At 36.2% G+C, this 19,844-nt stretch overlaps 1 protein-coding gene across 1 annotated transcript; it reads right to left on the bottom strand.

Moving 5' to 3' along the window:
- Positions 1-63: 63 nt before the first annotated feature.
- On the bottom strand, positions 64-9,274 carry LOC131162917 (methyltransferase-like protein 2). Its single transcript, XM_058119537.1, has 10 exons — positions 8,921-9,274; positions 8,239-8,467; positions 6,684-6,823; positions 6,412-6,445; positions 2,360-2,435; positions 1,512-1,689; positions 1,318-1,407; positions 1,113-1,212; positions 634-822; positions 64-495 (listed from the first exon to the last, which is right to left on the bottom strand). Exons 1-9 carry the CDS (start codon positions 9,200-9,202, stop codon positions 665-667), a joined length of 1,287 nt encoding a protein of 428 aa, XP_057975520.1. The 5' UTR covers positions 9,203-9,274; the 3' UTR covers positions 64-495; positions 634-664.
- Positions 9,275-19,844: the final 10,570 nt, after the last annotated feature.

The raw sequence follows: 19,844 nt of genomic DNA, 5'->3' as shown, positions 1-19,844 counted from the left end.
ATATAAAAACAAACAGCACAACAAAACACATAAACCGGTTCACCAATGGAAACAGATCCAAAATTTTGGAAAAAGAGAAAAGAGGGAAGACAAAACAGCCACCCATTTTGAAATTGAATTGGAATAATAGTAGCCCAAATACAAACAAATTCCGCAATCAATTCTTTTTTCAAGAACAGACTTATTAGCTGATGTTGTCCTGTTGATATGAATTTGGCTTCTTCCGCTGTAATCAACAACACCATTACCCAAAGCAATCATCAAGATCCCCCCACCAGCAAAACCATCAAAGCCCACTTGACTCCTTGCTCAACTTTCTGCCTCCCTGAAAGCTCCAGGCAGGTGAGTGGTGACCCTATCAGCAGACGATCTTCAGAAGATTTTTAACATCATAAATGCAATCTGCATTTGAAAGTAACGCTTCACACCCCACAAACTTCAGTTTTCAAATTCCCCTTCATTCCACCAGTTGAAACTCTGGACAACATGGAGTTCCTGGGGAGATCGATGAAACTCAAGTTTTCAAAGAAAGGAAAATAAACATGGGTAATGAAAGTTCCCGTAATGCCCTAGCCTGTAAGGGTAAGATGTATTGCTAACTTAGAGGAGACATATGCTGAAGAGAGAACTCACTAGGTAGTTCCCAACAAATGGCTTTATCTGATTATATTAGTCGTCCGTCATCTTCCCTTCGAAAATATATTGACTCCTGGAAGTGAAGAGGTTCATTCCCCCAAGAAGTCCATCCAGCCATCATTTCTCTTGCAAATAACTCAATACATCGGGCAGGCTTGAGTCCTGGTACATACTCCAGCAGCAACTCTAAAAACATCAAGAGCTTGAGAAATGGAAATAAAAAAAATCTCGCCACATGTAAATGTCGCCTGGTTTAAGCCATTTTTGAATAAAATTTAAGATATGCAAAAGCACACTGCAGTACCCAAAGAATATGTATCCATGGTAAATATGTTCTCATTCCTTCCAGAAATAAAGCAACAGAGAATTGCTCATCAAACAAGAGCCAATTTTTTCCAAAAGGAATTCTTTTCATGAAAATGAGGGCATATGATAACTTTTAATCAAATGTTATGTCGGAACAGGAACAAGGATACCTCCAACTGGGGGCTTCCTCGAGTAATCCCCAGGGATGCTAATAATTACTTGATCATCTTGTACAGTTCCAAAATTTGACAGGTTTCTAGTATCCATAGCCTGCAAAAATCCCAGAAGCCAGCCATGAATGCTAATCTGTAAACAGTCCAGGCAAATGTACCATCACCAATCAAAGTTAGGTCAGCTGCAACTGCATAGGCTCACCTCCACATGACAGCATCCTAGTAGGAGACATTCATATGGCCTATGATGAAAGAGGTCTAAATCACAAAGTAATGAGCCGTCTGCCTTCACCTGCAATATCAAGTAGCATCAGACCACAGGACATAATAATTTGCAGTTATAAAAGTTAACCCTAAACCAAGTCACACACACCTAAGAGCAAAGAAAAAAATCACCTTCAACCAGTAAAAGGTAGCCACATATCTGACTCCCCATGCAAGGAACAGTTCTTTCTCAACAAAGGCCCGCAATTTCTCTCTATTAGTCACCCATAAAGCCACAAGTGCTCCTTCTGTATGAGAAAGTTGCTTAATAGGAAGGGATAAAAAGTGTTTGTTTGGCAAAGTCAGATACCTGCAATGTTGAATTTACCAAAACACTAGTGAAAGTAATATAAGTACCATTACTACAATTAACCTATAAACAAAATTGTCCATATCAGAGTTTAGAAAAGGAATGGCTGTGAAAAATGATAACCCGAATGCAATTTTGTAAATACAATTTCTCAGACCTCATGTATCTGTAAGCTATCTAAATACCTACATTTTATGATAATGATATACAGACTACAGTTTCAAAAACATATCATTTCCATTCGTTTTTTTGGAGTGATCCTTCCAATATCTAGATAAGCCCCTGATCAGCCAATCCAACAAGCTTCAAACACATGCAAAATCCTCAGTCAATTAGCAGAGTAACAAGGCAGGCAAAGATGATCATTTCGAGGTAGATCAGAAAAAGGACTAGAAAAGCTTTTCTCATTAGCAGGTTATGTACACAAATATTCATTTATATAAAAAATCAGCAACAACAACAATAAAAAACCAAGCCTTAAGTCCCACTAGATGGGGTCGGCTACGTGAATCATTTTCCGCCAATTTAGATGATCGTGGGTTATTTCTTCCGACAATTTAAGGGCTATCAAATCCTTAAAATAAGACCAGCTATGCAACAAAAGCTTGTAGATTTTCAAAGCAAGAAAGAATTTAAATAGATAGGAAAATCAGAAATACGGAATACATACATAGATTTCTGATGAGCACTTCTGTTTTCCCACGGTGGATCAACCACAATAAGATTGAAACCATGATCAGATGAAGCTGAAAAAAATAATTAGTTAACATACACAGAAATTTAAAAGTTCAACTGGCATGAACAACTTCATTTGAAATCATGAACTAATATCTACTCACAACTCAAGAAAAGGAAACAAAAATGTAAAATCTTAATGAAAAGATCAGGGGCACCATCACCATTAAAGCATATCAGTCAGACTAGCAACCAGCGGAGTAACAAATTACAAACAACCCCCACCAATCAATGGATTCAACAAGCATCAAAATTCAGTGTAAGTTCTTTAAATGGAAAAAAGGAAGCAAGGGAATAAAGAAGACACAAAATGATACAGGAATATCCCATATTACACAATACATAGGCAAAGCTAGGTCTTTTTTTATACAGATCAGCCATAAAATTCACCAGCTAATGGACACCCAGAGCAAGGGATTAAAGAAGACACAAAATGATACGGGAATATCCCATATTACACAATACATAGGCAAAGGTAGGTCTTTTTTTATACAGATCAGCCATAAAATTCACCAGCTAATGGACACCCAGCACAGCAAACCAAACCCTTCCAACCCATCCAAGTTTAATCTTGCAATTAATAAAACCCAGTACTTCCAAGTTGACAGCTTGCCCTTACTGCCAGCATAACCTGTGCAGAATAGGCGTCTAAACATCTAATAGTCTGATCTGTCTGATCCTCAACTCCAAAATCGAGACATGGTTGAATTGTTGACACTTTAGTTTTTCTTTAATGCAAATATAAACTGGTGCCCTTTTAACATGGCACATTTGTAATCTGTACTTCACCCACTCTAAAATATTAGCATACTAAAGAACTGATTTTAAAATAAATAAATAAACACTCAAACGTAAACATGCCTGTTCTACATGTACGTGGTGGAAGCTGCAAATGAGCCAAGCCATTCACAAGCTACTCAGTGTTTGGCTCAATAATGACTCATTCGCACTTGTTCACTAAAATGAGCCGGGTTCAAGCTTAGGTTTGAAGCTTGAACACTCAATGACCCGAGTTTGAGCTAAATGATACATGGCTCGCCAAGCTCGCCACCTAGATCATTTAACTAACTCACAACTTGGTTTGTTTTGGCCCTACAAGGCTTAACATCCTGTTTTGATGCTAACAAACAAGTATAACTTAACATATTTGGTTAAGTAATGACATTTCAGGACTCAACTATGAGAAAGCAAGATCAGGTGTTCAGAAGGATTCAGGAAAGCTTATATTTCAAAGAACGATGATCATATGAAACTTAAGGCATGGATTCCAAGAGGATCTATTAAAACTTGAAGAATATGAGAGCATGGATATTAAAGAGCTTAAAGTATATCAAAGCTTGAACCAAAGCAAGAGAGCTCAAAGAAAAACAAGCATGAAGACTCAAGCATTTAGAATGTCAAATGTCTGAAGAAGTCTGTATGTAAGTGCTACATATTTTAAATATCTCTTGAAATATGTTGAAGCTCATTAGGATGCAACAACTTAAAGACCAATTTTTTTAAAAAAAAAAAACCCTGAAAAATGTTTTTGAAAAGTCACATTTAAGTTTTTCAAATAACAAAAGAATTAAAATCTTAAAAAATAGAAGTTTTGGAAAAAAATTAACTGGTCAGCCGACTGACCAGAATGCTCTGAAATTTCCCAGCCAACTAACAAATATAACAGTTGAATAAATTGCCCAATTGACTAACCATTTTGACCTATGATCAGTTAGTCGATTGACACGACCAGCCGACTGACACTTTTTAACTATATTTAGTCAACCAACTAACAATTTAATGGAATTAATTTCTGGCAAACAAAAAGGTCTCAGCCGCCTGTCTAACTGACTGACCCTACGAAAATTTAAATTTTGAATTTCAATAGAAAAATTCTAAAAATTAGTTTTTCAAATGTGAACATTATAAAAACTTGGTGGACACTTCAAGTAACTTGGGAAACAAGAAAACTCACCCTAAAAAGTTTATAAATACTCCTTTAACCCAAGGAATCAAATCATCAAGCAATCAAGCATCCTACTTTCAATCTCTCACAAAATTCACTTTTGCTCATACTTTTGTTGGGAGAATTCTACTGAATTGCTATTAATCAAAGTCATGGTTCTAACTTGCTACTGAGTTTTTCAAATCCTAAAAAAGAACCTCTGGTGATATCTTATCTTGAGCTTCAATTCTATTTCATCTTGATATTTAAATTTTGAAGTACATAGTGCTGAATTTGTACTAATCTATTCTGTTTGAAAGTGTTCTTGTACACAGCGTTTATTTCGTATTTCTTGTAGTTCTTGGACAACTCAAGGTGTTTGAATCGTTGACCAAGCGTGGGGTATGACTTGGAGAGGTGATTACTCTAGTCTATTGAATGAGTGCCCGAGCGTGGGGTTGGAGAGGTGATTACTCTAACCTATTGAAGGAGTGTGTAACGATTTTATTCCGCTCGGAAAGGAATTGGTATAGTGGAATCCTTAGGTGGTTTGCCTAAGGCGAGGACGTAGGCTGGGGATATGCTAAACCTTGTAAAAGTCTTGTCTCTCTCTCTTTCCCTTACTCTCTTTATTTTCAGCATTGATTAACTGCGTGGATGATTTATATTTCTTAATCATAAAAACTATGTAGTTTGGATTTTAAATAAGCTGAAATTTAATTTGTTTTTGGGATTACGGAAACTGAAAGGGAGTACGTTGGTTGATTAATAATTTGCAAAAACCTTAAGGGAGTAAGTTGATTGGTTAACAACCCAAAACATATTAACGGAAGGTTTATTTGAAATATGAATTTTGGAAAGAGTGTGGATGTTATATTGATTATCATATTGAAAGATCAATTACATTAACTACAGGGCTTTAATCAAATTCATATACACAGGGCTACATACAAAAGCTGAGAATTGTCAAAGTGTTGAATTGTATTTTGTGGATAAAACACTTTGGTTGTTGATTGGTTAAATGTTTAAGTTTTGATCTACTTGTGTTGTATATTGGATTGTGTTTGAATAATAAACTAAACTTTGCTGAGTAATTGGTAAATCAACAAGGGGTTAAGAATTCTTGCAAAGATTTAAAAGAAATTTTTAAAACCCAATTCACCTCCCCCCCTCTTGGGACTACACCTTGGTTTTCAGTTTGTTTATAAGCTCAACTTGTTAAATAGACACATGAGCTTGTTTGTATATACTATATAGGCCCAAAACTTGACTCGTCAATTTGACCTATTAAGAGGCACATCTATAAATTTGTTTTAGAACTCATTTTAAATGAAATTATGTCACATACAAACATTTTTTAAAAGTATTCTCTCAAAGCAACACTAATCGCACATTTCTATTTAACTAATAAGTTTTTCAAAGCATAAGACAATAAAACACAACGAAATATTACACTTATGGTAGTAAATGAACTAATTTTTTGTTTACATTAATGCGCAATTTTATGTATTAATTTTAGTAAATGAACTAAGTTTTTGTTTACATTAATGCACAATTTTATGTTTAATTTTAAATTTAATTAATACACTGAAAAATTGAACAAGATTAGCTTTGGCTTGTTTTAGTCTCATTTCATAAATGAGCCAGCCATGAACAAGACTAATCTTGGTTCATTAGTTAAACGCGCTAAGCTTGAGCTCAATTTTAAAGCTCGTTTATTAAACAAACCAAGCATAAACAGGTTAAAGCTCACTCAGCTTGGCTAAATTGCAGCCTCAGTGGCAGTACGTTGTTCAAAAGAGCTCCTATACCCATACTTGATTTTTGTTGCCTCCAACTCAGACACTCTAACACAATTAAAAGTGTCCACGTAATGCAGGCAAGAACCAAATGGTGTCATGTCTCCAAGTGCAAGTGATTGTTGTCACCATAAGCTACTAATATATTGTCCAAAATGTATAATCAATAAACAAGGACCTAAAATTCATTAATAATAAAGAGAAACTGCCTGCACAAACAGTGTGAGACTCAATATAGAGAATTGATCCATGTGTAACCATTACCAGGAATCAGGTTGTGAATCTGCCCCAAATCTGACTTCCATGTGATGCAAAGGGAAAACAAAAAGAAACGTGTAAGAAACTTGAAAATAATCTAGGCACCCAAGCATACAAAAAGAAACCAACAGAATTCTGATTCATCAAAATGGGAATGGAAATTAAGAAGAAAAACAACTTCAAGAAAATTTATACAAAGATAACTATTTTACGAAGTCCTTATTCTCAAGCTAATATATATACACATAAAGAAGAAAAAGAAAAAGCCAATGTTATACCATATAGAAGCAACTCTTCCTTGGTATTATATACTGGTTGTTCAAAAATTCAGCCTCCACATCCTCACTTGTCTCATTCATGACTAAGTGGTCAAATATTGGGAACACTCTCTGTTCATTACACTGAACAGATGGTGAACCTGAAATACAAAAAAAAGCACAAAATATTTAAGTTGAAAGATGAAGTTTAAAATGTTCAATGCTTAAAATTAGTTCTACAAGCAGAATGGTAAACATAATCTTTCAAGAATGAACATAAGCAGACCTTTTAAACATAAAAACCAAGAGCAAGGGTTTTTTATGCTCACATAAGCAGCCTAAGGAAACCAAAATCCATATCAAAGACAGCGCAACCTCTGTGAAAGGTAATAATGATATGATGCAGTACTTTTATGACACTAGACATTCATTAAACAACATTTTCACCAGCACTATACTACAAGTCCAGTTATATCATACGCTATATGTTGTCCTCCAAAAATTTTTACTTATCCTCAACATAGTATAGCTGGAATTGGTTGGGCCTCTAAGCTTATTGATGGAGAGCAAATAATGAACTCCAATGTAGCAGTAGCAATAAATTAAACAAAATTATTGCGAAGTAACCCCAACTAAAACAAATACTTACAAAAATAACCCCAAAGTACTTAAAATACATGAAAAGAACCCTTAATTAACTAAAATTATAGATATCTAGATCTACTAATTTAAAACTGTTAGATTACAGTTTTAATTAAAAGCTTAAGCTGGTAGATTATAGGTCAACAATGTATGTCAAGCTTTAACACTCTCCCGCATATGCAGCCCGACAACATGCGGAGAGACAAACAAACAGTAAATAACACTCGTTACAAGGAATACAATAATTTTTAAACACCACACAATAAATGCAGGCAACATGACTAAACCGGGACCTCCTACTAATCAACTCTAATACCATGTTAGATTACCACTTTACCTAAAAGCTTAAGTTGTTTTGTGGGTCAAATATCAAGCTTTAACAAAAACAAAGTCCCTAACTTCTAAACTTTTAAAAAAAAAGGAAGTATGATCACCTAGAACTATCCACAATTGATCTTCCATCAGCACATTAAACAAATATTCTTCAATTGAATTTATTGTCCACCAAATCAAAGCTTTCATATCTCCATTAAGTATAAGCAAATGGTCTTGTTGAGAAACAACAAGCCACTACTACATATTTCTAATTTCAAACTTTACAAACTTCAAATTCTCAGGTTACAGTTTGTTGCATGGTCGATACTTCTAATTTCAAGCTTAGTAATTTTCGTATTCATAGACCTCAGTTTGCTACATCATACTATCATAGAAAAATGGGAAGAGAAATGGGAATGAAAATGAAAATTTGAATTGTGAAGTGCAAGATGCACAACTATCATCACCCTAACATGATCCACCTTACCTTACCATGTTTTTTCTTTTCACTCTTAGTTTCCATTAATCTATCATACAGCTACACATCCGTCTTTCTAATTGAAAGAATCTTTAAGAGCAAAGTGCAAACATACAAAAAAATACTGAGTTGAAAGACAACCTCCATCATCTGTTGGCTCGCTATGATGACAAATATTAAGAGTTATCTCGTAAAATGGAGCTTGCCAAACCTTCCCAAGCTCCACAAAAGATTGTCTAACTCCTGGTGATGCCAACTCCTCACATTCTGTTGGGAAACACCCATCACTCCTGAAGCTGTGCATGGCCAATACAAGCTCAGAAGCTCCAAGTAAAGACTCATGTGCTCGCACCAGCAAAGGCCTTGCTTGCTGCAATAATCACATAAACAAACCAACTCACAAACACGTTTTCCTCGTTGTAATGTTCAAAGTACCGAATAATCCGTACAGTCCTTTGGGTACAGAGCGAACTAAACAAAAAATTCTTATATATTGCCTTCGGGAACTAATTTGCCGTTATAAATTTGCTTGTGAATTCAAGAAAAAAAAAAAAAAAACAAGACTTATACCATTTGCATTCGAACTTGTTCAAATTCACACAAGTTCAAAATTCACAATATACAATTTTGAATATATTGCAGTATACTGATTTGCTTTCGAACCTAGTAGTTGTATGGGCTCAGACTTGCAAGTCCATGCATAATCGTGTCTTGCGTCATGAAAAATCCAAGAATGACGGCCTTTTATTCTCTTTTCATTTTTCCTCACAAACATTTTCGCAGATAACAAAAGGGTATTGTATCAATCAGAACTGTGCTTTACCTGGTGCCGACGATCCGCAGCTCGTTCTTTCTCGTTGAGAGCCCGGGGCTCGTGTTTCGCTCTGCGTTTTCGTTTCTTTGTATTTACAGAAACCCTATGCTGGTCCGCACGCTGGGGCTCGAAGAAGCGAGAGTAATACGCCGATGGAGAAACCCTAAATCGGGTGTAGGAACGGTTGAGAACTCGGACGGGATCTATAAAAACGGCGTTGGAGCCTTCGAGTCGGTAAATGCCGGACTTATGGAACTTTGATAGCTCATCGGTCACTCCGGAGTCCGCCATTAACGGTGGCGATTCCTCTCTTCAGCGGCCAGCTGCCGCTGAAGTACGAACCGAAGGAGAAAATATTGGTGTTTTTTTCGGTTTTATTATTTATTTAAAATAAAATATTAATTTAGACGTGCAGCATTTCTAGTGGTTAGGTATGGTAAAGTGGACGAAGCAAATCTCGCAAGACCAAGCTGTAAGATTTTTTTCGGAGATAACCCGTGAGCTGATGCGAGGCAAATCTCACAACTTCGTCATGCGAGATTTACTTTGCCCATTTAGATGCTTTTTCTCCTTCAAGTAAATCTAGTCTTGTGAGATTTATTAGGTGTGTGTATATTTTAAATTAAAAATACATTATACCCAATTAAAAAAACAAAGTATTCTAATTCGAAATTAATAACTCAAAATGTGTTTTAATTTATAATTTTAAAAAAATTATAAAATATTTTTCCATCTAATTGAATGAATGAATTGTTAATCTAGTTTAATGTCCAAACATAAAGAATTAAGTAAAAATTATATGAATGAAATTTTTTAGTTTATTCTTTTTTAACAATTATCATGGTTTAGGTTTTTTTTTTCTTTACTTATAATGTTTTTTAAAACAATATGAACAGATTAAATAATATTCATTAATCTAGTCAAATTTAAAAATTTTATTTTTTATGAGAATGCACATATATATTGTAGACACCAAATTTTATTTTAAAATCTAAGGTCTTGGGTTAGCCATGTTCTCTCCCTCACTTTTTGTATACATTTCTCCGACATACATATTTTACACGTGAAAGTGCGAAAATATCTTATAAACAAGAGTTCATAAAAGTCTATTAATGCATATAACTTCAAACCGTAAGTACATTTGAATTGCATCACAATGTAAGGATTGGTAACTTAAGATAAATATAAGTAGGCATCATAAAACATATGATGGTGCAAATATTCTATTTTATTTTTATAAATTTCAACATGAAATAAACAAGAAACAACTTTTTAAATTCCATAATAAAAATGTAGTGCTTATGTTAGATAAAATCATATAAGTTTTTTTTGTTTTTTTCAAAGTTTACATTTCTTAAATGTCATTCTTGATAATATTTTATGAAGCGTGCACAAGACACATGGCTATACAAATGAAATGAAAATAATCAAATGTTATACAAATGAAATGAAAATAATCAATGATATACAAATGAAATAAAAATAATCAATACTATACAAATGAAATAAAAATAATCAATGATATATAAATGAAATGAAAATAATGTTATACTACTCGGTGCTGCAGCGAGGTCATCTCCAAGGTCGTGGTCGCTATTGTCTGCATCTACCATCTCCCTACTAGTCATCTGCATCAGGTGTCTTGTCCCGTCGTCCTGTATGTGGATCATCTCCGCCAAGAGGTACTGCGTAATCATCATCCATGCGAAGTTGCACGCAGAGAAAACTGATATAATGTCTCTAGACGATAACGAGATGGCATAGCGGGTGCATCGACCTCCTCCCCACCGAAAATATCGTCCAATAAAAATGACATCGATGGGGTGGCAGTAGAGTCAGATAGGGCGTCAGCTGATCTATTAGACAGTCCTGCAATATTAGCTGCACTAGAAGGCACATACGGTGCTGACGAACCGAATACGTACTCCGCCTGTACAACCGATGGCGAGGAGATGGGATTCACTGGACGACTAGAGGAAGCATGTCGTCCTCCTCATACTGAAGCTGGTCGACCTCATAGTGCTGGTACATCAGGTCGAGCAGTTGGGATCCGTCGGCCGTCCTCATGGACAAGATCCAATGCAACACTCATCAATCGATGGATAGCGGAATTTGGCGAGATCTAATTTGCCTCATGTAGTATGTCAGCCTGCAGGATACGAAAAAATTTGGTTAACTCATGCAGATCGTAACGTACAAATAACAAAAGGAAGTGTTGGTTAAAGTCTTCTTACGAGGCTCAAATATACAGCAGCGGTCCTATCGACGAAGCGACGTGTGATGGATCTATACCAGGTGAAGTATGGGTCATCTGAATGCATCGAACCGTCCTCTGCCACTCCTAGTACAATGTACTCTCGCCAATGCTCCCACATAGTCCCGAATATCACGTATGTAGTTGCCCAATCTGTGACCCCTCGACTGCGCCCATCCATGCCATGGAGATCATCCCCAACTACATCTACCCTCGACGTCAAAAAGCGGTTGGGAATGCCCTGTCGATAGCCAAACTGCCGCATGACTTGGTCAGGGAGATACCACTCAATAATATAAAAGCATATAAGTGGCATTCGGGCTACCTAGAGGTCACTCCCGACTACATAATAGGGAGGTAGGTCTGCTAGAATCTCAGCCGTGCAGGGCCTCCATAGGAACTACGCTTAAACATAAATAAAAGTTAAGCGAACTATACGTAACTGAAAGAAAGAAAGGGAATACTATGTGCTGCACTTTAATTGGACTATACCTCATGCTCCCGGTGCATGTCCAACTCAAACTCGTACCAAAGCAATGTGTGTAGCGCAACCGTCGACACCCTCAAGTCGTCTCTCCATCTATATAACATGAAACGTAACTTTATGAATGTAACAACTAGAACTACGAATTAGTATTCGTAGTACTTATAGAATGAATAAGGAGGGATAAATGATGTTGGTACTAACCAGTATGCGAGTGGGAGTGGGTCAACCGGACGACCTTCCTGACCCCTCTGAATATGAAGGAAACCTCACCGCGTAGGAGCTAAGGACGAAAATCTCTCCCAAGCCCAAACCTGTAGTAGGCAAAGTGGGCTAGCAATCTGTGTCTTTGAGTGGTGAGCGCCGCGACACATCTCTCCCGTTCTCGCTCCCCGAATGTCTTTCTCATCTCTCTCGAGTTTCCGGATCAATTTCTACGGCAATTTCGTAAAGTTAGGATCTTCATCTCCCGATCGTTTTAGGCATTTTCTCAGGATCAAGTAAGAGAAATAAATTATGCCAACTTTTTATTAAATTTGAACCGATTAAACTAGAATTTATGATTTTAGAAACATTATGCTAGTTGTATTTTCAAAACCCAACCGATTGAAACTGAGTATTATGTGATATAATTTCTCTAGTCAAATTATTAGGGTATGATATGACGTTCAAACCGTATAGCATGAGATTAATTCTTCATAATAAACTAGTTGTGATTATTGTGGAATATATATTGATATGTTTGGGTGATTTGTTTTGTGTGGTTATTTGGGTATCTCACAATATAACGTTGGTAGACCTGAGGAGTTTGTTATATTACCCTAGATATAAATCACAATATAACGTTGGCAGGCTTGAAGAGTTTGTTATATTGTCATTTATATAAATGGGTGTAAAACGTTGGCAGACCTGAGGAGTTCGTTTTACTGGATTACTATGAATAGGTCATTATGGAAGTGTAACAGTGGATGTCGGTTGTGAAATACGTATTGGGAACGATGGGGAGGGATGCCTTAAGAACCATGAAAAGTGAAGTAATTGTGCTGTATCTTGTGTGGATGTGAATGAAATGTATTGTAAATGTGGATATGATGTGTTGTATGTGTATATAGATTTCGTGGTATGATTGATGTTGAATGTGTGTAAGTACATGTATGGGAATTAAAATGCATTAATGATTATGGCGAAGGAAAACTCTTCACTCGAGGGCTTACTGAGTAAGGTGAGTGCCCTAATAATTATCAGTTGTAACCTTACCCAAATTAAAAAGGGCAAGGTTACAAGCGGTATCAGAGCAAAGGGGTGTTATATGTATGGGCGTGTAATCTCCCTAATCCTCGGGAACTCTCACCTATAAATTATTATGTATGTGTGAGTATAGTCTGCATGTGTCTCCTCAATTGATGTTAATTAACAAACGGCTATATTTTGTATACACTAAAACTCATCTACCACACAATAATATAATTTATTTCATCCTTACTGAGAAGTGTCTCACCCCCAACGTTTTATTAACTTTTGAGGTCCTTCTGGAGATCGGGCTTGAAAGCCTAGGCAGGGTTTAGTTTTTGTGACTATGAATGAATATAAGATACTAGAACATATAAGTTTTTGTTTTAAATGCTGGTTATGTATTATGGACCAATGAAAACTCTTTTTGGTTATAAAGTAGAGTACTCTAGTATTTTATTTGAGGCAGTTTAATAATTTTCCAATGCATTAATGATATTTGTGGTATCAAAGATAGGCGTATGGAATACATAATACCTTGGGCCCCACTTGGCGGGTTCGGGGCATTACAAAGTGGTATTAGAGCTTTAGGTTGTTAGGTTTTGAAGACTTTAGGGTGGATTGATACTAGAGTATAGGTTCAAGTTAGGATGAGGATAGGAATTGGTAGATTAAGATACTGTTAGGAATTTTGAGTTGTGCTTCGTAGCCTAGAGACATAAATCCCTTGACGGATTTCTGTGATTTTCTGAATCAGTCGATGGTTTTAAAAAATCACAGTAAATCCATCGACGGTGATGTTTTCAAGCAAAGAGACTGGAACTTGAAATTAGAACTTGAAGGTTAGGATGGTTGATTTATGGGAATAAGCCTCTGAAAGAGAATTTTGGTAATTTAGGTGTTGTGATTTGATGATTGAGGTCAATTGGGTGTTTGATGTTTAAATTGAGGATTTGAATGTTAAACTGGTTTCTTTGCTTTATAATTGTACCAGTTATGTTAAGATATGGAAATTCTAAACTCGCCTCAACCCTAACTTCAGGATGGATCCCAGAGGTAAAGACGTGGACACCGGAGGGGATAATGATTTAGGGGCTTCCAACGGGGATGAGATTGAAACCTCCAGATTGTTGTGAGGTTTAGCTTGGCAGGTCGGGGAAGAGATTAGGTGGGACCCCGAGGGTCAGAACTGCCAACCTGTGAACTAGGGTTGTTCGATCGAATAATTTACTCACCTAAAACCCTCCACTTTTGCTGGTGGTGCTGACCCAATCATGGCTGAGAATTGTGTATAGGAGATGGAGAAGATACTGACAGTGCTGAGTTGCACTGAGGAGCAGAAGGTTCTCTTCACCACCTTTAAGCTGACAGGAGAGGCCAGACGATGATGGCTAGTGGTAAAGCTACTGGAAGACCAGCGGGCCGTACCCACAGTTATGGCATGGAGTTGCTTCAAAGAGGTCTTCTACGACCGGTACTTCCCCTCCACCCCTAGGGATGCAAAGGCGAAGGAATTTCTTAACCTGACTCAGGGGCACCTCACTGTTCAACAGTACGCTGCTAGGTTTGTGGAGCTTTCTCTTCGCCCCCTTTATGGCCCTAGACGATTACCAAAAGGCGAGGAGTTCTGAAAGGGGCCTGAAACAGAGGATTCACGAGTAAGTGGTAGTTTTGCAGATACAGAACTTCTTGGAGCTGGTGGACAAAGCCACCATAAGAGAGTTGAGCCTACAGAGAGGTGCAGAGATGTCAGAGCAGAGGAAGAGACCTATGTCTCCCAGCTCCAATGCAAATGCCAGACAAGGTTCATAGAGGGGAGATAAAGATACTATGGGTCAGAGGTTAGATAGGGTTGACCGAGACTACTAGGAAAATTCATCACGCCCCCATTGTGCTAGATGTAATCGGAGGCATTGGGGGGAATGTCGGGGTGGGGGTATTGTGTGTTATTGGTGCGGCAGGTACGACCATATAGCTCAAGATTATCGTGGACCGCCGAACAACGCATCCGCTCCTAATTAGAACCGGAGGAACAATCAGGTGCCTCGCTGCGGCCCAGCGCGTGTTTACACACTTACCCCGACCGAAGCAGATATTGCTCGTGGCGCGGCAGCAGGCAACGTGTCCATGAATTAAGTTAAGCAATAATTTTATTTAATATTGAGATAACGTAGTTATTCGTATATATGGCGTAGAAACTCAAACCTTGAAAATAAAAGGAAATAAATATAAAATAGGGAAATAAAGGAAAATAAAATGAAAATAAGGAAATTGGTTTAGCAGGACCCAAACCGTCGACGGTTTTCTTAGAGTTTGGGAAAATCGTCGCCGGTTTCAGTTAACTGGGAGAGCCAACTACTAATTCGTCGTCAGTTTTCAGAGGGTAGGGAAAATCGTCAATGGTTTTCCTATGAGTTGGCTTACTTAAGGGCTAAGCTACACATCATTTTTCATAACTTAAAAAATCTCTCTCTCTCTCTCTCTCTCTAGGTTTTTGGACTCTCTCTCTCTCTACTCTCACTCTCTCATGGCTCTCTCTCTCCCATAAGCTCGCCCGGAGCCCGTGCTCGGTCTTCAATCACTCTCCTCCTCTTTCTTGGCTTGTTGGTTTGTTTCCAACGGCGGATTGAAAAGCTAGGGTTTTTCGTTTTTCGAACAGAATTGGTTTCTTTTTCAGGAATAGGTAAAGGGATTAAGTTAAGTCAGGTTTTTATTAAATTTGAACTAATTAAACTATTATATATATAATTATGCTATGATTTCAAAGGTTGTTTCGAAAAACTGACCGTTCAAAAATGGATTCTTCAAAAATAGGATATATGATACGGTATTTTGAATAAAACGAATGGTGGAAAGCTTGTTTATAAGCTAAACATACTATGAGGTACTGGTTGGATATTTATGGATTATGTTTAAATACTGAAATCGTGTGGCAGGTAAATAATTGGTATAGTTATTTTGTAACCGGATTTAGGGTATGGTTGTGAAAATACTGAACTGTTTGTGAAATATAGTGGAACTGCCTTTGCAAAATATTGGGATTTGATATGATAGTCAGGCACTGGGTTTTATTTAATGGCTGGGGGCCGGGTTTTATTTAATGGTCGGGGGTCAGGTTTTATTAAATGGTAGGTTCTATATGAAATGAGATTTATACTACAGTATTTACTATTTAATTGCATGATATGGTTTAAGAACCTTGAGGACTAGTTGTATTGTGAGCACGGTACCGTTGCTAGGGAATTATTATGAGATCGTGTGCACCCACACTGTACTGAGAGGTGTAGGGTGGCCTTTTCTGTTTATCCTACGTAAGGATGAAGTACGTATCCTGGGGACCGGACCAGGAAGTGATAAGGCTAGCGGACCTACAACTAAGTTGTGGATGTATGTAGACGCACTTGCAGATGGTTACTTTGATTACGTCTGGGTTAATCCCCCAGGGCATAAGTCTAGCCTTCGGGCCTCACAACCCGTACCATGGGGGAAGTGTAACGCCCCAAACCCTTAAACCCAGTCCGGTGCGTTATACCTAATAAAATCCCAATAATCCACAAATCAATACGCAGTGGAAAACATAAATATAATCCTCAATCATATAATACCAAAGTTTTCCTATTCCTATCCATAATCTAAATTAACTATTCACCACCTATAATCACATATATACATGTCTCCAAAACATAATTCCCAAATACCAGTATTTTCAACCATCCGTATCTTAGAAAACTTAAAACATATAACATAAAACATAAATTTATACATCTCAAAATTAATATAAAAATACACCATTTTTCTCTTTCTATTTCCCAAAAATACTATAAAACCTCGAGCTCTCTAAGCTCGATCTCGAGAAAATTCTGAAAAGATAAATTCATATTTGAGTGAGACACATCTTAGTAAGGGAAGAAACAATATATTAAAACAGCATATGGCTAACATGAGTTTATATAATAACATAATATTTAACATTTGAAAATTGTTAACATAATTTCTGAAATTATTCTCTGAACCTAATCAATCATATGTAAAAAATTTAACGCACAAGATTACCCAAGGATAGGGGTAATTACCCGCCTATACAAGTAGCACCCCTCTGTTATGATACTTAGGCAACCCTAGGGTCGCTGCTGAAGCATACCAGGGCATTCACCTTACTCAATAAACCCTTAAGTATTAGATTGATCTCGTACTCACACAATTCAAACAAAGGTTTACTGGCGAAGTTCCCAACGATAGGGAAATCTACTCGCCCACACAAGTAGGTACCCTCTACCCTAGTACATTATGCAGCTACTGCCACATCTGAAGTTACTAGCGCACTCGCCTTTCTCAGCAAGCCCTCAGGTGAAAAGTACACCCAACCCAATCGTAACATGTTCTACAAGTATAGATACTTCTAATATCATAATACATTATTCTTTCTGTCATTATTCAACCATTCACATCTGTTCATGTTCATAGCTTAAACATTGCATTGCATTTCACTTTAAAAGACTTTTTCCCATTTACATGGTTTACATTTCACATTTCATTCCATTGTCATTTTATTCCATTTTCATTTCATTCATTCGTACTACAACCGCTCTTTAGCCGTCATCAGTTAGTCCACATAGAAATGAGTTAGAATTTACTAACACAGCTCCTTTTAACTATCATCAGTTAGTCCACATAAAAATACACTAAAATCTGCTAACACGGCTTTCAACTATCATACATTTACATGGTTGCATTAACATACACAAACAACATAGTTCATTTCATATTTTATTCTTAATGCTTTACTTACTTAACATGCATCTCATATATTTAACATATGTTTACACAAAACTTACATTTACTCATGCCACATAATTTAACAATAAAATTCATACATTGCTTGTAAAATAAGCCAACCAACAATTAAAGTTTATATATTGAAAATATCTTTCATTTCTTACATAATTATCTTGAAAATATTTGTAATAACCCAAAAAAAAAAAGTTATTAAAAAATTAAAATTAAGAGTAATTAGTGATTAGTTAATTAATTAAACATTATTAAAATAAATAAATAAACAAATAAAAGGAATAAAAAATTAATTAAATTAAATTAAAATTATTTATTATTAATCAATTAATTAATTAAGTATGGTTAAATTTAAATTACTGAATAAATAATATGATGGTTAAAGTACATATGTGTGTATATATATATATAATATAATATAATATTATTATATTATATGTAAAGTAAGTAGACAAAAAAAAAGAGGATAAAGAAGCTTTCTCAGACTGAATTGCAAAGAGAGAGAGAGAGAGCTCCAACGCTCTCTTTCGTTCGTCTCTCTCGTTTATCTCCTCTCTCTCTCCCCTTATTTCTTGACGAATATTCGACTGATCGGGAAACAGAAAGTGCTGTTGGATTCCTAACTCCACCACCGACATTTTTACTAGAGCGAATTTGTCGTGGAAGTGGCGTAGGCATCACTCCTGGGGTAAGGTAACTTTCCCCTAATTTCTTAATTTCTCGTTAAATCTACTATTAAATCGACGATTAAACACCACCACGAGGTCCTAGTCATGATCGACATCATTTTGACATAAGTAAAGTTCTAATTGGGGTTTTCTAGGCCCCACTCCAAAGCAAGAATGAGATTTGAGAAATTTGGTAATTTGACTATATTTAAGGGTATATTTATTTATTTAGAATTTATGGGCCTAAAAATCTAAAAATAATATTTTATTTAGGGTTGATTTTATGGAATTAGGATTTTTGATTCAGAATCCGGGTGAGCGCCACAAGTATTTTTTGAGGTCCCTGTTGGCGTAGTTCAAGAAACCATATAAGGGGAAATTATATATTAAATCAGAATTTATGAAATTAAAGTTAATAATTTACGTTATATTATATGTATGTTTTGGTGTATATTATTCAAATGTCAACCATGTAAAATTATGATTTCTGAGCTTAGGACCACTTATTTAGTTATGTATTTGTGGAAATGAACTAAAGAAAGTGGAAGGAATTTTCTGGATAATTATATAAGAAATGGAAATTGTATTTTTAGTAATTAAATGTTAAATATGGGTTGACCTATTTTACATGAATATGTATGAATTTTTACTAGTAAATTGTATGACATGAGATTCTGTGCAAATATATATTAAATGTATGAAATGCAGGCTAAGTAAGTAAGACATTATGAATAAAATGTGATATGGACAATGTTGTCGGTGTATGTTAAATGCAACCATGTAAATGTAAGACAACTGAAAGCCAGCCATGTTAGCACATCTAGCTCATTTCTATGTGGACTAACTGATGATAGCTGAAAGGAGCTGTGTTAGCAGATTCTAGCGCATTTCTATGTGGACTAACTAATGATAGCTAAAGACCAATTGTAGTACGAAGGAATGAAATGAAAACGTTATATAACAAAATGATAATGGAATGACAATGCAATAAAATGAAATATTAAACGTTAATTATACAAATGTGAATGAGTCACTTAAAGTGAAATGTAATGCAATGTTAAGCTATGGATATGAACAGATGTATATGATTGAATAATAATAGAAATAATGATATATTATGATATTAGAAGTATGTATGTACATTAAAAATGTTACAATTTGGCGAGGCGTACCTTTCGCCTGAAGGCTTGCTGAGTAAGGCGAGTGCACTAGTAGCTACAGATTTGAAAGTAACCGCATAACGTACTAGGGCTGAGGGAACCTACTTGTATGGGCGAGTAGGTTTCCCTATCCTTCGGATCTTTTCCGGTAAATTATTGTTGAACTGTGCAAATACGAGATTAATCTAATACTTGAGAGCTTACTAAATAAGGTGAGTGCCCTGGTATGCTTTAGTTGTGACCTTAGGATTGCCAAAGTATCAGAGCAGAGGGGTGCTACTTGTATGGGCGGGTAATCACCCCTACCCTTGGGTAGTCTCGTTGGTAAACCTTTGCATGTGATTGTTTA

The sequence above is a fragment of the Malania oleifera genome, chromosome 8 (assembly GCF_029873635.1).
Source record: "Malania oleifera isolate guangnan ecotype guangnan chromosome 8, ASM2987363v1, whole genome shotgun sequence".
Lineage (NCBI taxonomy): Eukaryota > Viridiplantae > Streptophyta > Magnoliopsida > Santalales > Ximeniaceae > Malania > Malania oleifera.
The sequence above is the reverse complement of the archived record's forward strand: the minus strand, read 5'-3'. Positions and strand labels throughout refer to the sequence as shown.

Coding starts and splice junctions, on each gene's coding strand:
- LOC131162917 (XM_058119537.1), bottom strand. CDS start 9,202: ATGGCGGACTCCGGAGTGACCGATGAGCTATCAAAGTTCCATAAGTCC. Junction 2,436..6,411: donor GATTCACAACCTGATTCCTG/GTAATGGTTACA, acceptor TATTTTTTTCAG/CTTCATCTGATCATGGTTTC. Junction 1,213..1,317: donor TAGGATGCTGTCATGTGGAG/GTGAGCCTATGC, acceptor GGATTTTTGCAG/GCTATGGATACTAGAAACCT.